We start from the raw sequence: 23,651 nt of genomic DNA, 5'->3' as shown, positions 1-23,651 counted from the left end.
GACTAAATGTACAACAAATGATAGTACACAAAATTCATGCAAGGAAAAGATACCCGAGAGAAAAACTGCCCTCTGCTTTTCCTTCAACCTAAATTTTTTTGGTGTGTTTTACTTTATTGGATTTATTACAAAACACATGCTTATTTTAACATATCAAACTATACAGCAGAAAGAAAAGCTAATAAATCTTCCTCCCCTCAAAATTCCATTCCACTGAGACAACCAAATCCTTGAATGGCCTCAATTCAAATATTATGACTTCTTTCTTTTGCTTTTTTTTGTTTTGTTTTAAAACTAGTATTATGCAATACTCACTGCTTGGTAACTTGCTTTTTTGCTTTACTATTTGTAGCTCTAACTCACTTTTAAATTATCACTTTCCATATAATAAAGAAACCATAAATATATTCAACCAGTCCCATAAAGGTAAATTTAGTTTGTTTCTGGTCTTTTTGCTTTACGAACACTGCTGTAATAAGCATCCTTGTAAATATTAATACATCCTTACATATTAATATTTTCATTTCTATTGCAGGAGTTCCCCAAAGTGGTTTGCTGTAACAAACAATAAGCATGTTTTTATTTTAAGAGATTAACCATTTGCCTATGCTTTCCACCAAAACAGTTGTACCAATTGATGCTCAAATCAGCAATATTTGGAAGTGTCCATATCCTCAACATTATAAAGATTTTTTATTTTTGCCAATCTGAAAAATAAAATGCTATCAAATGAAAATTAGTCATTTTAGTCTTTTATGACTTGTTAATGTATTTTTTATACATTTATTAGCCAGTTACTTTCCCTCTTCTATGAGGTGTCTATTCATACCCCAGAGCCATTTATCCTTTCGGTACTTTGTCCTTTTCTTCACAATATGTACAAGTTCTTTGCATACTAGAGATATAATATCTTGTCACATTATTATAAATATTTTATTAACCTTTCTTCTGACTTTAATTATGATGTTATTTGCTATATTACTTGGTTATATGTTTTATAAACCAATCAAAAATATATGGCATTGATTTTGGTGCAGTAAGCACATTATAGCACTGTTTGCTTTATGCATGAGATCACTGGAATCTTCATAGACTTTAGCTGCTATCTATCATAAGCAAATAGAAGAGAGATTAGCTTCATTTTAACATCAACTGATTATATCAATGATCTCTATTTTTAAGATCACTTTAAAGAAAAATGTTGAACAAATTCCCATCATTTTATTATAAGAGGATGAGAAAAGAGGAGGAAGTTTAAGCAAAAGAATCTGATGTCCTTTTGCGACAGAGAATTTGTGAGAAATGTCCCTTCCTTACAAGGATAATACACAGTAGAAATGCATATTATTAACATATATTAGCACAGATATTACACACACATAGTAAAACTCAATTTTAACAGTAGATGCTCACAAGATGGTAGCTATGTGCGAGACACTGTTCTAAGTGCTTTCCATGAAGGATCACATTTAATTCTCTCAACAACCCTATGAGATATGCACCCTATTTAAAGATGAGGAAATGGGTCTTTGAGAAATGAATTCAGTTACCCTTGTCACACAGCTACTATGAAATCTACTATACTATGTTATTTAGCAGAAAATTGTTGCAGTATCAAACTTCCAAAAATACAGAAATACAAAATACTATTAGGTTGGTGCAAAAGTAATTGTAGGTTTTGCAATTAAAAGTAATTATATTATAAATGTATAGTTTTGCCAGATTTCTAACACATTTCCAAAATCTTATATATCTACATCTGACTTAAATATAAGTATCTTTGAAGGTTTTCAGTTTGTTTTCAGACAGGGTCTTGCTCTGTTGCCCAGGCTGGAATGCAGTGATGTGATCACAGATCACAGCTCAGTGCAGCCTCCACATCTTGGGCTCAAGCGATCCTCCCACCTCAGCCTCCTGAGTAGCAGGGACCACAGGTGCACACCACTATGCCCTGCTAATTTTTGTATTTTTTGTAGAGATAGGGTTTTGCCATATTGCCTAGGCTGGTCTCAAACTGCTGAGCTCAAGCAATCTGCCAGTCTCAGCCTCCCAAAGTGCTGGGATCACAGGCATGGGACACCAAGCCCAGACCTTTTGAAGGTTTTTGAAGGTCAAAGTGACCTTAATACTGTCCCACAGGAGATCATGTTAGTAAATACCATCCAACCAAGCATTTTTATGATTAACAGCCATCAACTGTGCACTAGATGTGCTAGATCCTAGATGTGAGTAAGCAGATATAAAAATATCCAATTAGTAAAAATACCCTCTAGAAGTCCATTGTCCAGTTAGTTAGGGAAGAAACAATAACTAAATAGTTCCAATAAGCTGCATTAAATGCCATGACTGCAAAATGTACATGAAGTACTATAACACTATAGAAGACAGACTGACTGTCGCCATCTGCAGAATACCATGAAAGTTGCCCAGAAGAGGAGTACTCGAGCTTGTCTTGAAGGAAGATTTTCCAGGAAGAGAAAAATGAGAATGGCACAAATTAGCAGAGAGAAGACTTGTATGTAGAGGTGGAAAAATGCAAAGGCAGACTGCATTTAAAGAAAGGTTGAAAAAATAAGTATAGCATGGTCACAGGATCAGATGTTTCACAAAAATAAAGAGTAAAATGGTAAACTGTTTTGGGTCAAGATGGCAAAAGATATTCTGTACAACCCCCTAAGATGTTTGGACTTTATCCTATTTATAATGGATAATCATAAAAGGTTTTTAAACAGAGGAATGACACCATATCTTTGTTTTGTACAGATAAATGGTGAGACCAGCTGTCTATTAAAAGACAAGGCAGAAGCAAGGAGAAAGTTTAAGCAGTTGTTCAAATGGCCCAAGTGAAAAATAATGAAGTCCAGAACCAAAGCAGTGGCATAGGGCTGGAGAGAAGATTAGATTCAATGGAAATTTGTGGAGTAGTATTAAAATGATTTGTACTTCATTCCATGAGAAAGGGAGAAAGGTCTTATTAATGACACAGATATCTAACTTGGGCAGACAATGATTACTAACAGATAAAAGCTGCTTCAAGAATCCATATAAATGCACATTAAGGTATTTACTCATCCCTGTAGAGTCCTCACCAATTTCTAGGCAAACCTAGAGCTTAAAATTAGTTTAGTGGAGGTTCTGCAAAATAGCATGTACTAGTTTTAACTGACACCTTCATCACAGTTCATATCTCAGAGCATGGAGAATCTTTAAATTGGCTGAAATCTTACCAGTTAGGAGGAAACTCTGCAGAAGTGACTTTGCCAAGTGTACATACATTTTGAATGATAGGCAGAACCCAAATTTCCCAACTCAGAGAGCAACTCATTACACTGATTTTTCAAACATCTGAATAATTTCTGGCTGATCAGTTACACACATTGAGACAGACTTAAGTCTCCATGGAGACTTAAGTGGACATCCACACCAACCTAAACTATACCATTTCACACCCCTTACACCACATAGCAGCTTTTCAATCCAACAAGACTCTGCAAAATGAAGGATAGGGCCGCAAGGAAATTTTAATTATTGCTTATGCACCTGTTCTGTTGGATTCAGTAGACTAAGAAAGCATAGTTTTCTGGCATACCTGATGTTTAATAACATTTAAAATTGCCAGCCAGGTGTGGCAGCACACCTGTAGTGCCACCTGCTCAGGAGACTGAGGCAGGAGGATCATTTAACCCCAAGAGATGGAGACTGTAGTGAGCTATGATCGCACCACTGCACTCCATCCTGGGCAACAAAGTGAGAACTTGCCTCTAAAAAAAAAAAAAATTAAAAATCAAAAAAAATTAATTGCCAAAACCTCAAAGACAGGCTAAAAATCCCAAATCTCTTAAGATGTCAAATTTTAAAGTGTTCACTTATCACTGAGATAGTATTTGCTATTATTTATCATATTTGGCAGGATGCTAAAGGATATGGTTTGGATGTTTGTCCCCTCCAAATTCCATGTTGAAATATAATCTCCAATGTTAGAGGTGGGGTCCGGTGGGAGGTATTTGGATCATGGGGGCAGATCCCTCATGAAGGCCTAACACCATCCCCTTGGTGATGAGTGAGTTCTCACTCAGTGAGTTCATGGGAGATCTGGTTGTTTAAAAGAGTTTGGGACTTTCCCCTTCTCTCTCTTGCTCCCTCTCTTGCCATATGATATGCCTGTCTTTGCCTTCCAGCAAAATTGGAAGCTTCCTGATGCCTTAGCAGGAGCAGATGCCAACACCGTGCTTCCTGTACAGCCTGTAGAACCATGAGCCAACTAATAAACCTATTTTCTTTATAAATTGCCCAGTCTCAAATATTCCTGTATAGCAACACAAAAACTAACCCACTAAATTACTTCAATGGAAAAACTATTACATTGAAAAGAGCAGCTCATTTTTTAAAGAGTACATTAAAAATATATCAATATTTTCACATAGTACTAAGCAATTTGAATTAATTACCTAATCATACAATTTGATCCTTATGACTTGAGAGGAAGTAGGAATTATTATTCCCAGGCTGCAGATGAGGAAATCATCTCTTGAATCTAATCATGCTCTTGAATCTAATTTTCACCACTTGCACTGTGGACATTCTTTGTATCCCTTCTTCAAGATCAGAACACCTTCCTTTTCTGAGTACTTCATTTCATTTGTGGAGAAAACCAAAACACAGCATTGAAATTCATTCTTTGATGTCAACATTTCATTGATATTTATAAGAGGCACATTTACACAACATAGTGTTAGTGTAGATGAGACTCTTACACAAGAGCTAGGCCTTTCCTTGCATTTTACAGATAAACCTGAAACTCTCACCTGTATGCCACTCATAAACAGGTGGGCACTGGGGTCAAAGATGTAATCAGTTTCTCTCCAGCTTCTATATCTATCATTAAAATAATTGGGTGACCTTCTTTTCTCAAGAGAGTTCTCCTACTGAATACCAGCAACACCTCCACAGTAGCAATGGGTAGACACTCAAAGGCTGACCATTTCGAGTTGAACTTTTAACCATTAGGGCCCCTTTTTTTAAACAACCAAGATAGCTGATTTTACAAAAACGTGCAGCATACATAATTATAGCCATTTTCTATAACTATCATCTCAGAATTACAAACAGTGAGTAGAAAGGGAAGATAAATTGAAAAGCAATCTGATGATGTGATGACTAAAGCTGGGGTCTGAGTGATGTGAGGTCAAGAGCCAGGAAACACAGGCAGCCTCTAGGAGTGGAATAAGGTAAAGAAATGGATTCTCCTCTAGCGCCCCCAAAAGGAACATAGCCCTGCTGATCTACGGTGGACTTTTGGCCTCCAGAACTGCACCTAGTAAATCTGTATTGTTTCTAGTCCCCTCTACCACAAAAAGGTGATCTATTATACTTCAAAGTTAACTTGGAAAACAAGTATTACAATAGAATGTGATATATTTGCCCTTCTCCCCCCAAAATTTACATATCGAAATCCTTTAAGGATAGTATACGCACAGCAAACTATTTTTAGATATAATAGGATACTGAGCACCTTCTAAATCCATGAAGTATGATAAAGATACAATACTTTAAGTATCACTTTAGAATTAAATGTTTAGCATATTGCATTCTAATTCTGTAAAAAACTGGTAGTACTATATGGCACATCAGTCTGTATTATCCAAAACGCAAAATTAACAAGGAACTTAATTTTTAAATCACACTAAATCAAGTGTACTGTTCTGTAAACATTTTAAAAAGAAAAAGATATTCCTCTGAAATTTCACTTGAAACTTTAGAAAACCAATCCAAATTTTATTTCACTTGGAACACCCATTCCATATAATGATAATGTGAGGATCTCTTTGGTTAAGCCTTGTGGTGACAGAGTTAATCACAATAAAAGGAACTCAAACAGTATCAAATAACAACGTGTTGTCTAGTTTTGTTTAACTTCACCATCCAGAGGGTTGAGTTAACTATACTTCCGGTTCATGGCACATTATCATTATTTTCTTTCTTTATTCCTTTTTATCTCCATAGCCCACTCCCATGCTCTGGATCCCACGCAGGCAGCCATTCTAACATGTTTAAGGAGTATCTTTATGTAAGATGTACTTTATGTAAATTCTCTTACAAAATGTGCACTGTGCTGGGCTAATGAATTTTAAACTCACATAAAGGATTTAATGTTTATGTACTTCACACTCTTATCTTTTCACCAAGCACTATATTCTTAAAATCTATTTGAGTTCCTTTTGTTCATCTAATCCTTTGCTTCTACAGCTACAGACAACGCCATGACGTGCACCCGCCATTTTTCCTCTCCCCTAAGCAGTGCTCGCTCAGTTACCTCCCATTCCCCTCCACCACTAATAACAGAAGTAAACAACTTTGGACATGTCCTCTTGGGGACCTCTGGTACACATTCCTGTGTCCACCTGTAGGAATGGAATTGCTGGGTCACAGAGTAGATAACTAGTCAATTTGCTTAAGTAATGCCAGATTGCTACCCACAACAGCAGCCCCCATCTGTGCTTCCACCAGCACACGCAAGGCTTCCTATTTATTCCCTCCTTCCCTCATTTGGCTTTGCTATTATACTTATTAGCTCCCTAAGAATCAGGAACAAGTCTACCTCAGAACATTGCTTTTCTTTTCTTTTCAATAAAATGAGACTCTCTACTTCAACTACCTGATATGGTTGTTGTGAGACATGAATACAAAGAAATAACATGAGAGTACTTTTTAAAATATATAAATAGCTGCTTACAAAGGTAAGCAATTAGTGTTATTTTTGTTCTTATAATGAAGGTTTCTAACTATTGTCCCCCCATCCCAGCCCCAAAAAGAAAGGAGATAAGTGAATGAGCCTAAAGCTTGGAAAATGAAACTTTCCCAAACATGGGGAAACTGAAACAGAATGGGGAAAGTAATTTTTCTTGTTTACCCATCTATGCATTTATTTCATCAAATATTTTATTCAGAATTATGTACCTGGCCCTCTACTAGTCCTAAAATATAAAAAATTGTACAGCAAATATGCACAAAGTTCACATCCAAATTTTCCATGTACACCTTGAATTTTGTAATTACTTCAACAATGTAATTACTTCAACGATGATAGCTTCTGGTATAACAGAAGAACAGCTCCTATTTATTGAGCATCTACTATATCAGCACATCACATAGCATCTCTCAAATACTTAGAACAATCCCACAAGGTGTATGTGATTACTTTAATCCTTCATATAAAAAAAACAGACAAAGTTAGGGTCAAGCAATTAAACTGTACAGCCAGAAAACCCCAGCTCATTGAAGTCCAGGTTTCTCCTTTCCACTCCATCTAATTTCTGCCTAAAAGATAGGTTCAAAGATATTTGTAGCAGAGTCAGACATAAGGATATGAACAAAATGTCATAGAAAGTACAAAGGTGCACACAAGGTTCAATAGTAAATACTACCATTTATTTAATATTCATCATGTACCAAGTGCTCTATGTGCATTAGTTATAATCCTTATACAAATATTGTAAAGGAGCTGCTTCATCTCCATTTTAAAGATGTGGAAGCTGAGATTCAGTTTACCAAGGTCATGCAGTTGCGACACCAGTAAAATTCAGACTAAAACATAGCTCTTCCTAACTCTAAAACCATGGTTTTGGTTTTGTTTTTTTCTTTTTTACTGTAAATGGGTACTTCCTATTTGAGAGTGATAGAAATTTTCTAAAATTAGTCTGTGGTGGTGGTTGTACAACTCTGTAAATAAACAAAATTCACTGAATTGAGCACTTTAGATGGGTGAATTCTATGGTATATAAATTATATCACAATAAAGCTGTTTTTAAAAACTTGTTTTCCTTCTGTAACTACATTTTCTTTTACAAGCTTGTAAAGTCTTATTTAACATCAACGTCTTTTTTCAATATTCATATTTCATCAATAGTTACAATTGCATTTAAAAAATTCTCAGATTAAGTAAATACCAAACGAACAATTTCCCCAATGGATTTTCCTCTGCCCTACCATTCTGATCTAAAATCTTTCATTCCCTAGAGATGTGAGGTAAGACATGAATATTTTCTTATGGAGTTAAGTACATACTAACCTTAGATCCTATAATTTCAGTCTTAAGCACTTACATACCCCCCACCAAGAAAAAGAAAGGGAAAGGATTTTTGTACAAAAATATTCTTAGCATCTTTATTTGCCACAGTCAAAAGTTGAAAACAACTTAAATGTCTGGTGAATGGACAAACTGTGGCATGTTCATACAATGAAATACTACTTAGCAATAAAAAGGAATAATCTACTAATACCTAAAACAACATGGATTAATATCAAAAACATCATGCTCAGAGAAAGAAGCTAGACACAAAAATGTATATATAGGCAAAACTCATCTATAGTGAAAGAGATCAGAATGGCAGTCTCCTGGAGGGTTGGGAGTTTAACTGGAAAAGAACTCAAGTAAACTCAGCTTGGCAAAAATATTATATTGTGAAAGGGTTTGATAACTGTCAAAATTCAACAAATTGTACACTTAAATGTAGTGAGTTTTATTGTATGTGAATTATACCTCAATAAAGGTGATAATTAGACATGTACACATACCAACACGTACACAAGCAAAAGAAGAATCTATTATGCTTAACTTGACGTCCTTAGAAACAGGGTCTTAAAAATCATAATCCATCATCCTAACATCAAATAAGCCAGTTATAGACCTCAGTTCTCTCATATCTAATCTAGGTATTTAAGGATCTACTTGGTATTTATTTTGTTCTCTGTGGAAGAAGAGAGACCTAATCAACTATTCTTAGTGCAAGAGCCCTTTCTCTACTTAAAAGTTCATTGAAACAGTCTGCTAAACTATGACATTTTGAAAAATAAGAACTAATTATTTATCTGTGCTTCCCCATGTGTGCCTGATACCTGGTGTCATATAAATTTGAAAAAAATAAACCGTTCATCCAACTAAAACTGAAATCTGTGCATCTCACTGTACGTAAGTGGTGTGCTTACCAATTCTGTGCTTCTCTTTCCAACTCCATGTTCATCACCTCTTGGGTAACTTGAAATCAGCCAAGTAGAGGCAGGAATTGGCAAATGCTACAAATCAGGGCTTTTTTTCTTTTAGGGACATTTTACCAGCATACCATTGATAATATCTCAATTTTTTTTAAAAAGAAAGAAAACCTCAAGGACCCACAGAGGCCAAGCAGTTATTCTCAATTGTTTTCCACCTACTATGGGAAATGTTTCCGTTCTTCTACACCCAAGTCCTTGTTTTTCGGTGAGTGTTCAATTACCAGCCCAAACTCACTGACATGTCATCTTACCACTTCCTGTTGGAACTAACAAATGTTTGTTGTCTAAGATGCCATCAATCGTAGGGAGCACAATTGCTTTAAAATCAGATTTTCAGGGAAAAAGAAATCATTTTTTTAAAAACAATAAATGTAAAAGTTCCCAACATTTAGAAAATTATTCTAACATTAGGAATTCCAATGTGAGGGAAAAAGTGTTTCCTAGAAACAAGGAAATGTATCACTTATTACTAATTGTCTATAACTCTTTCAGCATTTAAATTTTTTTAAATCGTAGACTGTTATAGTTGGAATAAACCTTAGAAATACTTTTTTCCAACCCTCTCCTTCGTCTAGTGAAGAAATGGAAGCTCAAGAAGTGATACGTTTCTGAGGTTACAGAACTAGTTAGTTGGAGAACGGGGACTTCATTCCTTGACTCCTGGTTTTACCACCATTGGTCTCTCCATCAGTTACCAGACAAAGGTTCCAATCCAATTTCAGGTTACCAAATTACAACTTGTATAGTCTTTCTGAAGGTCAATTTCATCACGTATAAAATGCCAAGGGTGGTGGGTAACAATACTTACCCTCTAGTTTATTGTGAAGTACATAGTATCTACTGTGAGAGGCATAATAAATCATGGTTGTTATTATTACTAGACAATGCAGTTGTATTTTCAAGATGCATATGTCTTCTCTATCTTAGATTATATACTTCTTTTTACTTAACAGTAAACCCCATGCTTTCACTGTGTACCTAAGACTGCCTTTTACAAGATAGGAGCTCAAAAGTACGTGTTGTTTAAATAATGGAAGTTGCTACTAAATCTGAATGTCAGGTCCTTATCATTTTTAGATTCTTAACAAACATTAATTGGAGTTAATGTGTATCAAGCCCTATGTTTGATGCTAATGAGCAACACTGCAGTCACATAGCTGCTTTTTGCCAGATTCCCTATAAAGCATCATGACATGAAAAAAGTGGGGAAATAGAAGCCCTACACTTGTAGAGCATATCCTCAGCATGAAGCCTTGGCATCCCCCAGAGAAGTAGCACAACCCAGAAATGAAGCTAGATGACATAATAGCTACCAATAAATCACCATAGTTATCTTCAAAACACATAGGAAAATAGCCTTTCCAGTTTAGCAACACATAGTTCTTAATTCAACAATGGCATTCAAATTAACTTCAGTTCTGGCATTCAAATTAACTTCCCCTATCAAGCCAGGTCCAAAATATATGTTAGGGCCAATTTTTCATTACTTCCCTTCTCTTAACATCACCTGAAAATGACAGTGCCAAAGCATCATCTGATCAAAAAACACCGCAATAATTTATTTCATATTTTAAAGCTCTAACTCCAAACACTAGATCATTTAGCCTCAGGTTATTAATATACATCAAATACTAGAAGCAGTTTATTCTGGGAAAAATACTACCATCTACTCAGAACTGAAAACACATAACTTTCATCTGATTGCTTTCTTCTTGTCCATCACACCACATGACACTTGGTAATTAATCCATATAAGACCTTCCTAAGAGAGAAAATTCACGAGTAATTTCCATAAAACTTCAACAAATTACTTCTATTTTGGTACCACTGATCTCACTCCCATAGTCAAACAGGAATGTGATCAACTCCTGCAAAAATCTATGTCCTTTTGAATAGACAAACCCTTTGGACGATTTTGTTTGCCCACCTTCAAGCATGCTGAGACAAGTGTCTGGGATGTATTTCAACCATGCATGTAGATTTTGGAAATGTTACCACATCTTTTAGAGTCTAATCAGGAAAAAAGATGCATGGTCCTCAAATAAATACTGTACTTAATGCTAAAAGATTTTTTTTTTTTTTTTTGAGACAGGGTCTCACTCCACTGCACTCCACCCTGTCACCCAGGCTGGAGTGCAGTGGCATGACTATCACTTACTGTGGCCTCAACCTCCCAGGCCCAAGTGATCCTCCCACCTCAGCCTCCAGAATAGCTGGGACTACAGGCACTTGCCCCCATGCCCTACTAATTTTTTCATTTTCTGTAGACACAGGGTCTTGCTATGTTACCAGGGCTGGTCTCGAACTCCTGGGCTCAAGTGATCCTCCCATCTCGGCCTCCCGTAGTTCTGGGATTATATGCATAAACCACCATGCCTGCTCTAACAGAACTTTCAAATTATAACTAATAACGGCTGAGCTTCTAATACTTAAAACACATGTCTAGGAGAAAGTAGACTATATTAAAACAACTTTTAAAATTGTATCATGGATAGAAGGCAACTGAAAATTTTTAAGCTATTTTCACATGTCAACAAAGGATGAAAATAAAAAATTGCAATTAAATGGCCCTATTGTTCCAAGTACCTTAACATTAACCCAGCATCTGACTGGCATTCACATTTGCAAGATCCAAGGATATAGTTATGTGAACAACAGCCCAGTCAATACATACAGGGAAAAGTTACTTCAGATCTGATTAGATCTTTAGTAACCTTGATCTTTCTAGAAGTATAAACTTTAATAATGTGAGTTTGGGGGAGCTGTATCAAGGCTAAACATTCCAATTAAAATTCATTATGTGTTCTAACTCAGAATCAATCTTGTGTAAAAGTGTCAGATAGTTGGACTCGTGAGTTTCAGGTATTTACTTCATTCAAAAAGGTAAAAATGCCATTTACATAGGCTAGAATTTTATATAATCTCCAATTTGGATTATACAGATTCCCTATAATTACAATAACACATTCTACAAAAATATACAGACATTTTGTGCATAAAAATGAATAACTTTAAATAAAGAAGTAACTAATAGGAGATTAACCTGGGGAAAACTGCTGAGAGTCCATAACAATTATATTCTTCTCAGTTATCAACATACTATTCTAGAGTTAGGCACACTTACTTTCTTTAAACTCATGAACACTGTAAAAAGAAAAAAAAATTAAGTACTGAAAAAAAAAAAACCACAGATATACATACACTAATATAAACACCACCACAAGAATGCAAACAGATTCAGAATCCACACTGTTTCCTTGGACTCCAAAACACACCATTAGCCTTTACATTGTCTGAAGGATCTTGAGCTACAATATCTGCTATGGAGCGTAACACATCACTGTGTAGATTATGAAACATATTTATTTATGTCTTAACAAAAAGAACACTGAGAACCATCATAAATAACAATCTAACTACAGTCCAAATTCAAAGCTCACTTATTTATCCTCCACTGATTTGAGAACTAAGAGAAGTTGGCCCTCCAGATATTAGTAGCTGATTTGGAGATATTCAAAGGATTGTTTTGCTTCAGTCAGTTTTTGTTTCAGAACTGTGGTTTTAACTTTACATTCACTTTCAATACAGAAATTTGCTTCCTTAAACATGCACCGGTTTGAGCTCAGGTCAGCAGATTACAAGGCTACCTGAACTGCTAAAGCAGCAATTTGTGTCCAATCTGAGACTGCCTCCCTATAAAGCCTACCTGCCCTGACCTACCCTCCTGGAATGAAGTCCCGTGTAACCCCAGGATGACTCTTCTATGCTTTTACTAATAAGAGAAAGTGACCTCTTCCAAAATTAGACAACCCACACTCTCAAGCAAGCAAAATCAAAATCTAGGTAGCAATCAAAACCACCAATTGACTTGGTCGAAACTTCACAGTCTTCTTTTGAAGACTTCTCATTGATTCCCTGAGGATTTTTAGAGATGACAACTAAAGGAAAAACATGACATGGGGAAGATTTGTGTTTCAAGGGCAATTCTACATAACTTAAAACTAGGTGAACTGTTGTTTTCAAGACGATTCAAATGTGCCTCATTTTTAAAACACGTAGTATTTATTCTTCTGCGAAAATAGATAATGCAAGCCCACGATTTAAAAAGAAAACATAAGTCCTAAAAGGTATGTGAAAGGTAAGTCTCCCTCCTCACCCTCTCATTTGTCTCCCCAGCCCCCCTTCCCGAGACGACTACTGTTTCTCAGGAACCCTTCCCTAGCCATTCTATGCAAACGCAAACATAAGCGAGTGTTTTAAACCAATTATGCCACATTATACACACCGTGGCAGCACCAAAATTGCTATTAAACGCCTCCGGGCGTAAAGGTGGCAATCTGCTGAGGGGTGTGGGGTGGGAAGAAGGAGACTATCTTGATGCAGCGGTTTTGCTCGTCAGGCACCCGATTTCTACTTCTTGTTTTTGTTTGCATGCCTTTACAAGGCTCTCGGAGATCGAAGAGAAGGTAAACCCACCAAAGCCACCCCCTGGCACTGCCACGATAGCCACCCTGCTCTGCACGTTTCTGTCTCAATCTATAAAGTACATTCTATACTTTCATGGAGTTAAATCGACTCACTTTCAAAAAAGAAAAGAAAACAAAACAAACAACAACAAAAAAAAAACGCCTAACTCTGAAGGTAACTTTCAGAGTCTGAAGGTAACTTTCAGAGCCAGGTGATTTCCGAACCAGGTGATTTCCTCCCCGCCAAACGTGCAGCCTCTGCAGCCTGCTTGAGTCGTGTCCTTAGGAAATGTTCAGCCTGGCACGGAGTTGGAGGGGCGAGCCAGGAGGAGAGAAGCCCCAAGACGAGAGACCGAGGTGAGGGCGTCCTGAGCCCGGGGCCCGCTTTTCTTTTCCCAGACGAATGTTTCCAAGCAGAAGACCCAAGTCCTCGGGTCACCCTCTCTACTGGGGATGCTCCAGCACTGGGACCGAGTTCGAGCTCTCGCCTCTGTCCCGGGCCGCAACTTCCAGGCGCAACTGGACTCCCACGATCCGCAGGAACCGGGTCCCCTCCAGTCTCCCTCCCGGAGCTTCGCGGCGCCGACTGGCACCCCCAGGAGGGCAGGACTCCAGGGAGTCTCCAGGACTCCTGAGGCCCCCCGGCCCGGGCCTCCCGCCCGCCCGGGTCCCCGCATGCCCCTGGGTGAAGGCAGCCGCAGGTAGGGGGGCGGCGCGGCGCTCACCTGGGCAGGAGCGGAGTCCTCGGCGCCCGCGGGAGAGGAGGAGGCGGAGGAGGCCATGTTGTGGGGCTGCTGCTGCTGCTGCTCCTTCCAGGAACTCCAGTCTCTCCTCCCCGTCCAGCTCCTCGGGCCTCCAAACGTGGGACTTCTTGGGAAAAAGTTCGGCCGCGGCTCAGGAACACCAAGCGCGGTCCCGCGTCGCCCGCCCAGCGCGGCCCCTCCTCCTCCTGCTGTGTCCGCTGCGACCGCCAGGTGCCCGCGCGGGCCGGTGCGCTGGGGGCGGGCCCGGCTCAGGTAAAGGCGCGGCTGGGCCAAAGGCCGAGGCTGCGCTGCACCCAGCTCCCCGCGATCACATCCAGTCGGCCAGGGCCCAGGGGCCAGGGTAAGAGGCAGATGGCCTTAGGGTGACTAGGAGCAGCAGAGGCAGCTCCAGGAAGAGAGGGAGGGCGAGTCCCCTTTCCTCCGGGCTGCTGAATAGTTTCATTAGCCAACCCCATAATAATAATAATAATAAAATAACATGGCTTAAGGGAATAAAATCATCTTTAGGCAATTTCTTTTTGCATTTTTATTATTATTAATCTGTAGCATACGATCTACGTAAAAGCAATGTTTCCCAGGCAGATAGCTTCCGAGCAATGCCCACAGCCTCCCTTCCACCCCGCCGAGGTCCTGGCAGCACTCAGATTGCTTCAGCTACGTGCCCAATTAAAATATTAAACTCTGGAGCTGTCCGGGGTGGGAGGAAGGCACTGAGCCTGATCCAGCAACAGAATGGGGAGCAGGGGACCTCTGAGTGTCCTTGTTTCTAGGAGCTCATATGATAAGGGTTTTGCTGCACTCCTGTCCTGGACAAGGCCGGCAGGATAGGTGGATATCAGGCCACTGCCCCCACAGAATTTACTGTTCTAGTTGGTGTGGGGCGAGGGGAGCAATTGCCCTCACGTAATGTCTCCTAAAGGGAGTACATCTCACTTGGAGTCACGGAAGATAGGTCTAGTCGGTGCACCGAGCAGGGCCAGGGCATTAAATGACTGTGAATCACATACTAAGAAATGGATTCCGTTTTGCATTCTCTTTCAGTTCTTCTGTATACAAGGAGAAAGTATTCTCTCTCAAAGGGTAAACTCCCTTTTATCACAGAGCAGGCTCCAGGCTCAAAGCCCTAGGTAAGCACTGGTATCTAACTGGAATTTATAACATTGTTTCATTTTCATTGTTTAGTTCCATTGTTTATTGTTACTGTTATTTTCTATTTAAGGCAAGTGAAAGTGGGTTTTCTATTTAAGGTAGGGATCCAGAAGTTCTTTCCTAGCAAGTATATATGTTTAAAAAATATTTTAAAAGGGTAATTGTCCAGGTGGGACTGGGATCAGCAAAATTTCAAAAGGTAGGCAGGGAATGACTAAAGTATGGGAAACATACTTTTGCCAACAAGTAACAACTAAATACTGGAAGGATTTTATTACCAGAGAACACTGCAGTGAGTTAGCTATGTCTCCCATCTAACACCTTGCTCATTTTCTCCATAACACACATTAAACTGAAATAACGTTTATTGGGCATTAGCTCTGTGTTGGACCCTGTGCTAAGCACTTTATTCATGTTGTCTCATTTAGTCTTCACAAAACCCTTGCAAGACAGGCAGCACAATCTGGAAACTGAGTCTCTGAAACATTATTTAGCCAAGGTCACACACTAATAGAGCAACAATAACTCTTTAGGCATTCTTAACATGAGCTTTATAAACCACTTCAGAATTTAGCAAGTCCATAAACCCCTTAAAATTTTATGTTAAATTCCATGTGCTATTTCACAGGGAGAAAGCACATCATTTTCATCAACTTTTCAAAAGGATTTGTGTGTCCCCAGAAAGTTAAGAACCACTGTCATCATTATTTCCAAGGCTATCCTATGCCTTGGATTTTAAGGTCCGTTGGGGCAAAAGTCCTGTTTTCTTTTATCTCTCACTGGGCCTAGCCTAGTTCTCTATTCCCTCAGGCACTCATAGGAATTAGTTGCCCAAATTGGATGTGTGAAACAGACAATACAGACTACAGGGGCCAGGTGCTAGTGGCTTAGGAGACGCATCACCTTGGTAAAGCCTGCACAGACACAGGTATTTTACAAACCAACTCCCTGGCACCGATACAGCCACAGAGCCATCTTAAACAAGAGGCAAGCAGCCAGCCAGGTAGACAATAGAGGGAGAAAAAACTACAGGAAGTTAGCACAAAGAGCAGCACCTGGGAGAGAAGCTCAGAAAGGGGTGCTTCCCTGCAGAGCTATTCCAGGCAAGTCTGTTGATCTGGCTGTCTGTTTCTGAGAAATACTTGTGTTCCAAAGCATCAAAGGCACTTCCCCTCCTCCAGAGGCACGCTGCAACACAGCTGAAAAGCTAACTGGAAGAAGTAACTGACAGTCTGGCAACATCTCTCCTACCTTTAAAGATTAAACCAAAAATCTTTCCACGCAGCCTATGTTTGTCTCTAAGTTTGTCCTCCTCTCTGTTTCTCTTTTCACAGCCAAGTATCTTGAAGGGATAGTAGTTGACACTGGGGTCCCTATTTTCTCACTTGCACACTACTTTATTTATAGGCATCAGGCCTCTGCCCTTCCTCAGCTACTGAAACTTCTCTTTTCAAGTTATGGTTGATCTCCTCTTTGCCACAGCCATGGAAGACTTTTCTAGACCATATCTAGGCTGACTGTTATCTCCTCCTTAAACATCTTCTAGGATTTTGGCCTTGGTCTGCCTTGTTTCTCACATCATGCACTATCTCTTTGTGACCTCATTCACATTAAGGCTTAGCTATCACATAATGACTCCCAAATCCAACTAAAACAATTTCCCTGAATCCCAAACCCAATTTCTTCTCATCCAAAAGGGAAAATATCATTTCTCCTTTCCTACCCCCAAGGACAACAGAATCATGTACTCTACCAGTGCTCCCTAGCCTAGCACCACCAAGCAAGCAAGACCTTGAAGTCAGGGGAGGAGACTCTGCCCCCTACCTCCCAATCCAATCAGATATTGAGCCCTTAAATGTCCCTTCTTATACATCTCCACTACATCCCTGCTTTTGATTCTCTAATGGCTATGATTTATTGAGCAATTACTATGTGTCAAACCATGCCAACTTGCATTTTCTCATCATCTCTTACCTGGACAACTTCAATATCCTCCTAATTTTGTGTAGTATATCAGCTCTGTCCAATCTTATGATTTGTCTAAAATTTCAAATCTGTTCATATGTTTATACAATGTTAAATAATTACTTAGTAGCTCATTCTATCTTTCACAATAAAGGTTAACTCAGCATGGGTCCTTGTCCACTTCTTCCACTGGATCTCAGTTGCTCTCCATCACCATTTCCATCTCCATTCCCTTCTCCCTCTACCTCAGGCAACATACACACACAGCCATTCTGAAATACTTGCAGTTCCCCACGAACATCAAAGCCATTGTCTTTCTGCAAGCCATTTCTTCTAACTAGAAAACTCTTTTCCCCATCCTTCAGTTCTCTGCTTCACCCATCTTCTCTGCCTGGTTAACTCCTATTCATCCATCAAGACTCCTCTCAGAAAATACATCTTCGAGGAGGCCTGACTCTTTGTCTATTACAATGTAGTTTGTTGCCCTTTGTTCTGCCAAAACACCCTGCAGCATACCCCTAACAATTTTGAAGAATATGTTCCCAAACATTTTCTGCAATTCAGAAATCTAAACAATTACAAAAACTAGAAACCTAAACAGAGTTGATATGAGGTTATTTATAGTTTTTATCCCATTTAGTGTGACTAGTTCTATGTCTTAACTATGAAGTACTTCCCCAGGCCCTTTTACTGGTATTATGTGATATATAGTGTGTATACCATATCACTATTCTAAAAATTCTAAATCGCAAACATATTTGCCTTCAGGGGTTTCAGATAAGGGTTATAGACATATATAACCATTGCTTTTGTTGCCTGTGTGCCATTTTAATCATGTGCTTCTTGATGCTTTGACTATCTTTTTCATGTCCAAATCACCATGACCTAATGCAGTGTCTGGCTCACTCGAAGTTTGCTAAATAAATTAAGGGTGTAGTTATGAACTTGGACTGTATTTCATAGAACTGATTCCTGAGGTTGAAACCTGACACCTCCCCTTGCTTCCCAATTGACTGTTCCTCCTCTAGGCTACTATACCTTGCGTGCACGTCACATTTCTAACTGTAGAATAATTGTTTACACTTCTGTCTCTCCAGTAAGATTGAGCAGGTTAAGAAGAAAGATGATGATATATTTACTAATCTTTGCATTTCTGAGTTTGCAATGCCTAACACAACGTCAGGCACATTATACGTGCTAGGAATCCATTTTGTTAAATGATAGAGGTTAGAAAGGAAACAAGGAGAGAGAAAGAAAAGAAGGGAAGTTTTTTGTTGTTTGTTTGTTTAAGATGAAGTCTGGTGGAAGGTGAGTTAATCTCTAGAGAACTATAACATTGGGTTCCAAACTCAGTCACTTCATAGCATTTGCCTTTTTTTTTTTTTTTTTTTTTTTGGTCACCCAAGCTGGAGTGCAGTGGTACAATCATAGCTCACTCAACCTCCTGAGCAGCTAAGATTACCAGCAACGAGACACCCCACTCAGCTAATTTTTTGATTTTTCATAAAGACAGGGTCTCACCATGTTGCCCAAGCTGGTCTCAAACTCCTGGGCTCAAGCAATCCTCTGGCCTAGGCCTCCCAAAGTGTTAGGAATTACAGGTGTGAGCCACCAGACCCTGCAGTTTGTCACATTCTTGCACCACCTTTGTTACTTAATGTTTTTATTTACATTAATTTACTTTTTATCTAAACACATATTTTAACCCTTATCCCATTTTATTAAAGGGAAGCTGAGTTACAAGGAAATATAGCCACTGAGTCAGGGTCACACAGACCATGACTGGCCAATTAGAGCCACCAGATTTCTGTCTGTAGTCATAGATCTTCCTTCGTAGGCATCCACTGTTTGAAACTGGAGATTCTGGTCTGTTCCTCATGATGACACTGTGGTCATACGGTTAGGTCCCTCAAATGGTGCGATGCATAAGTCTCTGGTGTTTCAGTTAGACTCCTCCCTATTTGGACAAATTTGGTCAAACTCTAGTCATGTTTCCTGTAGTGGATAAATGGTCAGAGCTTCCCCAACAGTCCCAGGCTGGCTGACCATGGACAACAGGACTCTCACTTTACTTGGTATCATAAGGAATGACATAGTACCTCACGTTTACTTGTTTGTTATAAAGGATATTACAAAGAATACAGATGTAGAGATGTATAGGGCAAGGTATGGGGGAAGGGGTGTAGAGCTTCCATGCCTTCCCTGAGGGACCACTCTCCAGAAACCTCCGCATGTACCGCTATCTGGAAGCTCTAAACATATTTATCTTTAAAAGAAACTTTCTTTTAGTACCTTAGGAAAAATCACTTCCACTTACACTAAACACACAGGATGAAAACATTATTATACATTTCTTGTTTTATTCTGTATTCTGTCTTAACCTCTCTCTGTTAGAAAGAAAACTTAGCAAGCACTAGAGGGGCATGAAAACCAGAACTGGATGCAAACTTTCTCCTTGAAATTATCAGGAGGGAAAGAGAAGCAAAAAAGTAGTCACATATTATGTGATTCAATATTATTTAATCCCCTGTCCTTAAGCCACCTACTGTTATCAAGAACCATCAGTAGAAATGGGATTGAACTTTTCTCTCTCTCCCTCACTCAGCTTCTGAATTTATGACATTTCCCCATAGCCACACGGAGACACTATTCCTTCCAGAGTAGTTTCTACTTTAATTAGACACTAACAGTTATGTTTAAACAGCAGAATTTTTTTACCTGACCATTAGCAAGAGAGAAAAGCTGGTTTTTTACATAGTATCTATGAAATCTCCAAGAAACAAGGAAACAAGAGTTAATACAGAAAGTTTTAGCCTGTGAGAAATTTTGTGTAAAGTTCAAGAGATGATGTTTAATGAACGTGTGTTTCTTTCACAAAAGTAGTAATAGAAAACATTTCTCAAAGAGATATATATTTGTTTACCACAAGCCATGGGGAGTATGATAGTACTTAGAAATATATCCCTTAATTTGTAACTTTAATGAAGGAAAACAGCTCACCAAGTGCAAAGTTGAACCAAAATGTTTTCTCTCCTGTGGCTTTTGGTCTTTCCCCTCCAATATGGTCTCAACTGGGTAGAAACTCATATTTTTAAATACACAATAAGGATCATGGCTTAGCATCTTTTTATCAAAATCAAGTGGAATGAGAGTATAATGTTTATTTATCAAGTTAGTTTTGCAATCCCATGTAGAATATGGTTAAGTAACTTATTTTAGTGTCTATTTCCATTTCTTAATCCTTTAAGTTTTTTTAAAACATTTGAAAGGAAATAGAGATTATCTGATATATTCTGTAAAGTGACAAACATTGTCTGACTCAACATATTTGAGATAACTAATTGTTGATTTTAAAAATCCGGTCCCAAAGTAGTTTATGAAATAGGATAAGAAACTTCATACTAGAGTTACAGAGAACAAAATAATCAGTGTGATTCATTCTACTTTATCTCCACATTTTGATTAGAACTTTTCATCACTTCTTTTTATTCCCTTTGGTCTGGGATTTCAAAAACATTTAAAGTGATGGCAATATGTATAATGGTAATATCAATCTTTAAAAATACACATAAAAAGTTAACATAAAGCAAAACTAACTAATTAGTGACAGAAAATAAACTGGTAACTTTTAACCACTTATAAATAAGAAAAAGCAAACTTTGTTACCTTTGCCTGAATTCCCAGTGAATTGAACTGTGTTGGTTCTAGTTGCGGGTGTTTGGGAAAGAAAAGGAAAGAGAAACTTTATTTTGTTCATTGGCATGGCAGCTAGGATGCAGGGGAAGAGGAATAAAAAAAGTGACACCCTCAGAACAGAATTTGGGGGAATAAAGAGGGCCAGACTTTCAATTAAAATATTTTCATCTGGCCAGGTGCTCTATCTCACACCTGTAATCCCAGCATTTTGGGAGGCTGAGGCAGGTGGATCATTTGAGCCTAAGAGTTTGAGACCAGCCTGGGCAAAACACCATCTCTACAAAGAAAAAAAAAAAGAATTAAAAATTAGGCGGGCATGATGGTGCATGCCTGTGGTCCCAGCTATTTCCAAGACTGAGGCAGGAGGATAGCTTGATCCCGGGAGGTGGAGGCTGCAGTGAACTGTGATTGTGCCACTGCACTCCCGCCTGGTCAACAGCCAGACCCTGTCTCAAAAAACAAAATTTTATTTTTATTTCTTCCCACATACTCCTGTTAGTCCTTTCTCATTTCACCCTTTACTCTCCTCCATTCTGATTCTAAACCAGAATCAGGCTCTCTCAATTCATACATGTTTTCATCTTATTTCTGAACAAAGGGAAAAAATAATCTGGAAAGTACTTGATCTACTCCATGCATGCTTTGATTCTAGTGCCTATGGAATTGCCTGCTTTAGCCTTTGTATTTTGTAAAACTGTTTCTAATGGCCTTGTATGGAACCTCTTCACCTAGGAATTCTAATCATATACTACTTACGTGATATGAGTCTTGAACTTCAAATCTGGATTTTTCTATTTAAACCAGAAAGTAAATAAATTTAATAAAAATAGAAACATACCAACACAACTCCCCAAAACTATGGTGCAGCAACTCTGGCTCCACTCTCAGAGAGACCCCAAAATTTTTGGTTACTTGGACATCCTGTAACTGATCATTTTATTTTGCCACACTCTTCCCCTTGCCCACTCTTTCAAGTACAGTATATAGCTTGCTTAAATTTCACATTGAAAGTTTTGGAAAGCCATATGAAATTATTCCAGATACCCGCAGGTTACTAACAAAACCATAATTAGGGATCAGCAACTTAGTAAAAATTGAAACTAGAGAAACAGTCTTCATAATCTTTAGCCCAGGCAGTCCCTTCTTTCCATATTATCATCACTTTCTGTTCTGAGCACATACTTTTCATGCTTCTGCATATAGTTAAACATGTTTCTATACTCCAAAAAGTTGTCATACCCCAGAGCCATTCACATCATAATTACAGTAGAGTTGAACATTTATATTAAAATTGTTGGCAGATGGCAATTAAGGTGCTAGAAAAATTAATCTTTTCTGGAATGTTTCTTACAGATGGAGATAAAGTATTTGGAGGAGGGAGGAGAGGGTATTAATGCATTTACACAAGGATACTCATATGGAGCTGGGGGGCAGTTCTTCCCCAAAAGGAAACATTGAACTCAAAGTTCCATGAAAGCAAGGACTGTGGCTGTCATGTCTACCATTTTATATCCCAGCACCTAGCACTGGACCTAGTATAAATTTTGTGCTAAATTAATATTTATTGACTGCATGGATGAACTCTCTATTTTATTATGGTTCTTCCAATTTATTGCTATCTGTTTTCCATTGCTTGCCTTCTCTTACCCTGAAATTATGCATCTAGAATGAATTATTTTAGTAAAATTATTGATGAACATAATGGAAATATAGGGGCATTATATAAATATTACATACTATTGGTTGATTTGTGTGATGATGACATTTGAAGTTTATTTCAAATGCTTCCTTTTATTAATCACGTCTTTACAGCCGGGGCCTTCTCTTTGGCAGAGCACTTACAAAATATAGTGCATGACACACCACTAATGTTTCTCTGAATTATCCGCCTCCTTCTTGTACAGATACATCTCATCTCTCTTACATTCCTTCTACCCTCTACTCTTCATTACAATCTAGATCAGGGATCAGTAAACTTTTTATTTTGAGGGCCAGATTGTAAATATTTTAGGCTTTGCAGGCCATTATAGTTTCTGTTGCAACTGTTCAACTTTGCTATTGTAATGTGAAAGTGGCCATACCTAACAAACAAACATGGCTGTATTCCAATAAAATTTACCCACACAAACAGGTGGTGGACTAAATGGGCCATAGTTTGCTGACTACTGATCCAGTTTGCTAGCACACCATCCTTTCGTTTTCTAAAATATCACCGTGTACTTAGTCTGTGCTGAGGATTATCACACTTAGTCCCTAGAACAAATTTCCAAGAGGACATTATTATACCCTTTTTATAGGTAAGGAAATTCATGCTTAGAAGGCTGATTTGATCAGATTCACCTAGCCAGTGAGTCAAGTAGCCTTGTCTGTCCATATGACAGCCCCATCTCCTTTCAGTGGCCACTGTCTCTCACATGCAGTACTTCCACTGTCTCCTAATTTGCCTCCTTGTTTCCCTTCCTCCTCCCTACAATTGACTCTCCTAGCAGCATCCAGAATGATTTCTTAAAATGTAAATTACATCACATGGCTTCCCTACTGAAAACCCTACAATGGCTTC

The 23,651-nt window shown here is 38.5% G+C and overlaps 1 protein-coding gene and 1 long non-coding RNA gene across 3 annotated transcripts in view; one reads left to right on the top strand and one right to left on the bottom strand.

Annotated features, from left to right (window-relative positions):
• ANK3 (ankyrin 3) overlaps positions 1 to 14,511 on the bottom strand; it is a 699,134-nt gene extending 684,623 nt beyond the window's left edge. The window contains exon 1 of one of the 2 annotated variants that reach the window (XM_054436350.2): positions 14,243 to 14,511. In XM_054436350.2, the coding sequence (XP_054292325.1) occupies positions 14,243 to 14,299 (57 nt within the window). In that variant the 5' untranslated portion in view covers positions 14,300 to 14,511. The remainder of the gene's footprint in view (positions 1 to 14,242) is intronic. The other variant, XM_063669954.1, reaches the window with a different exon arrangement.
• Positions 14,512 to 14,535: 24 nt separating this feature from the next.
• Positions 14,536 to 22,799, top strand: LOC129044967 (uncharacterized). The gene is made up of 3 exons (XR_008504874.1): positions 14,536 to 14,621; positions 15,323 to 15,408; positions 22,445 to 22,799. It is a non-coding gene; the product is annotated as an uncharacterized LOC129044967 (long non-coding RNA).
• Positions 22,800 to 23,651: the final 852 nt, after the last annotated feature.

Source organism: Pongo pygmaeus, chromosome 8, assembly GCF_028885625.2.
Source record: "Pongo pygmaeus isolate AG05252 chromosome 8, NHGRI_mPonPyg2-v2.0_pri, whole genome shotgun sequence".
In the NCBI taxonomy this organism is placed as follows: domain Eukaryota; kingdom Metazoa; phylum Chordata; class Mammalia; order Primates; family Hominidae; genus Pongo; species Pongo pygmaeus.
This window is presented reverse-complemented; position numbering and strand designations above follow the sequence as displayed.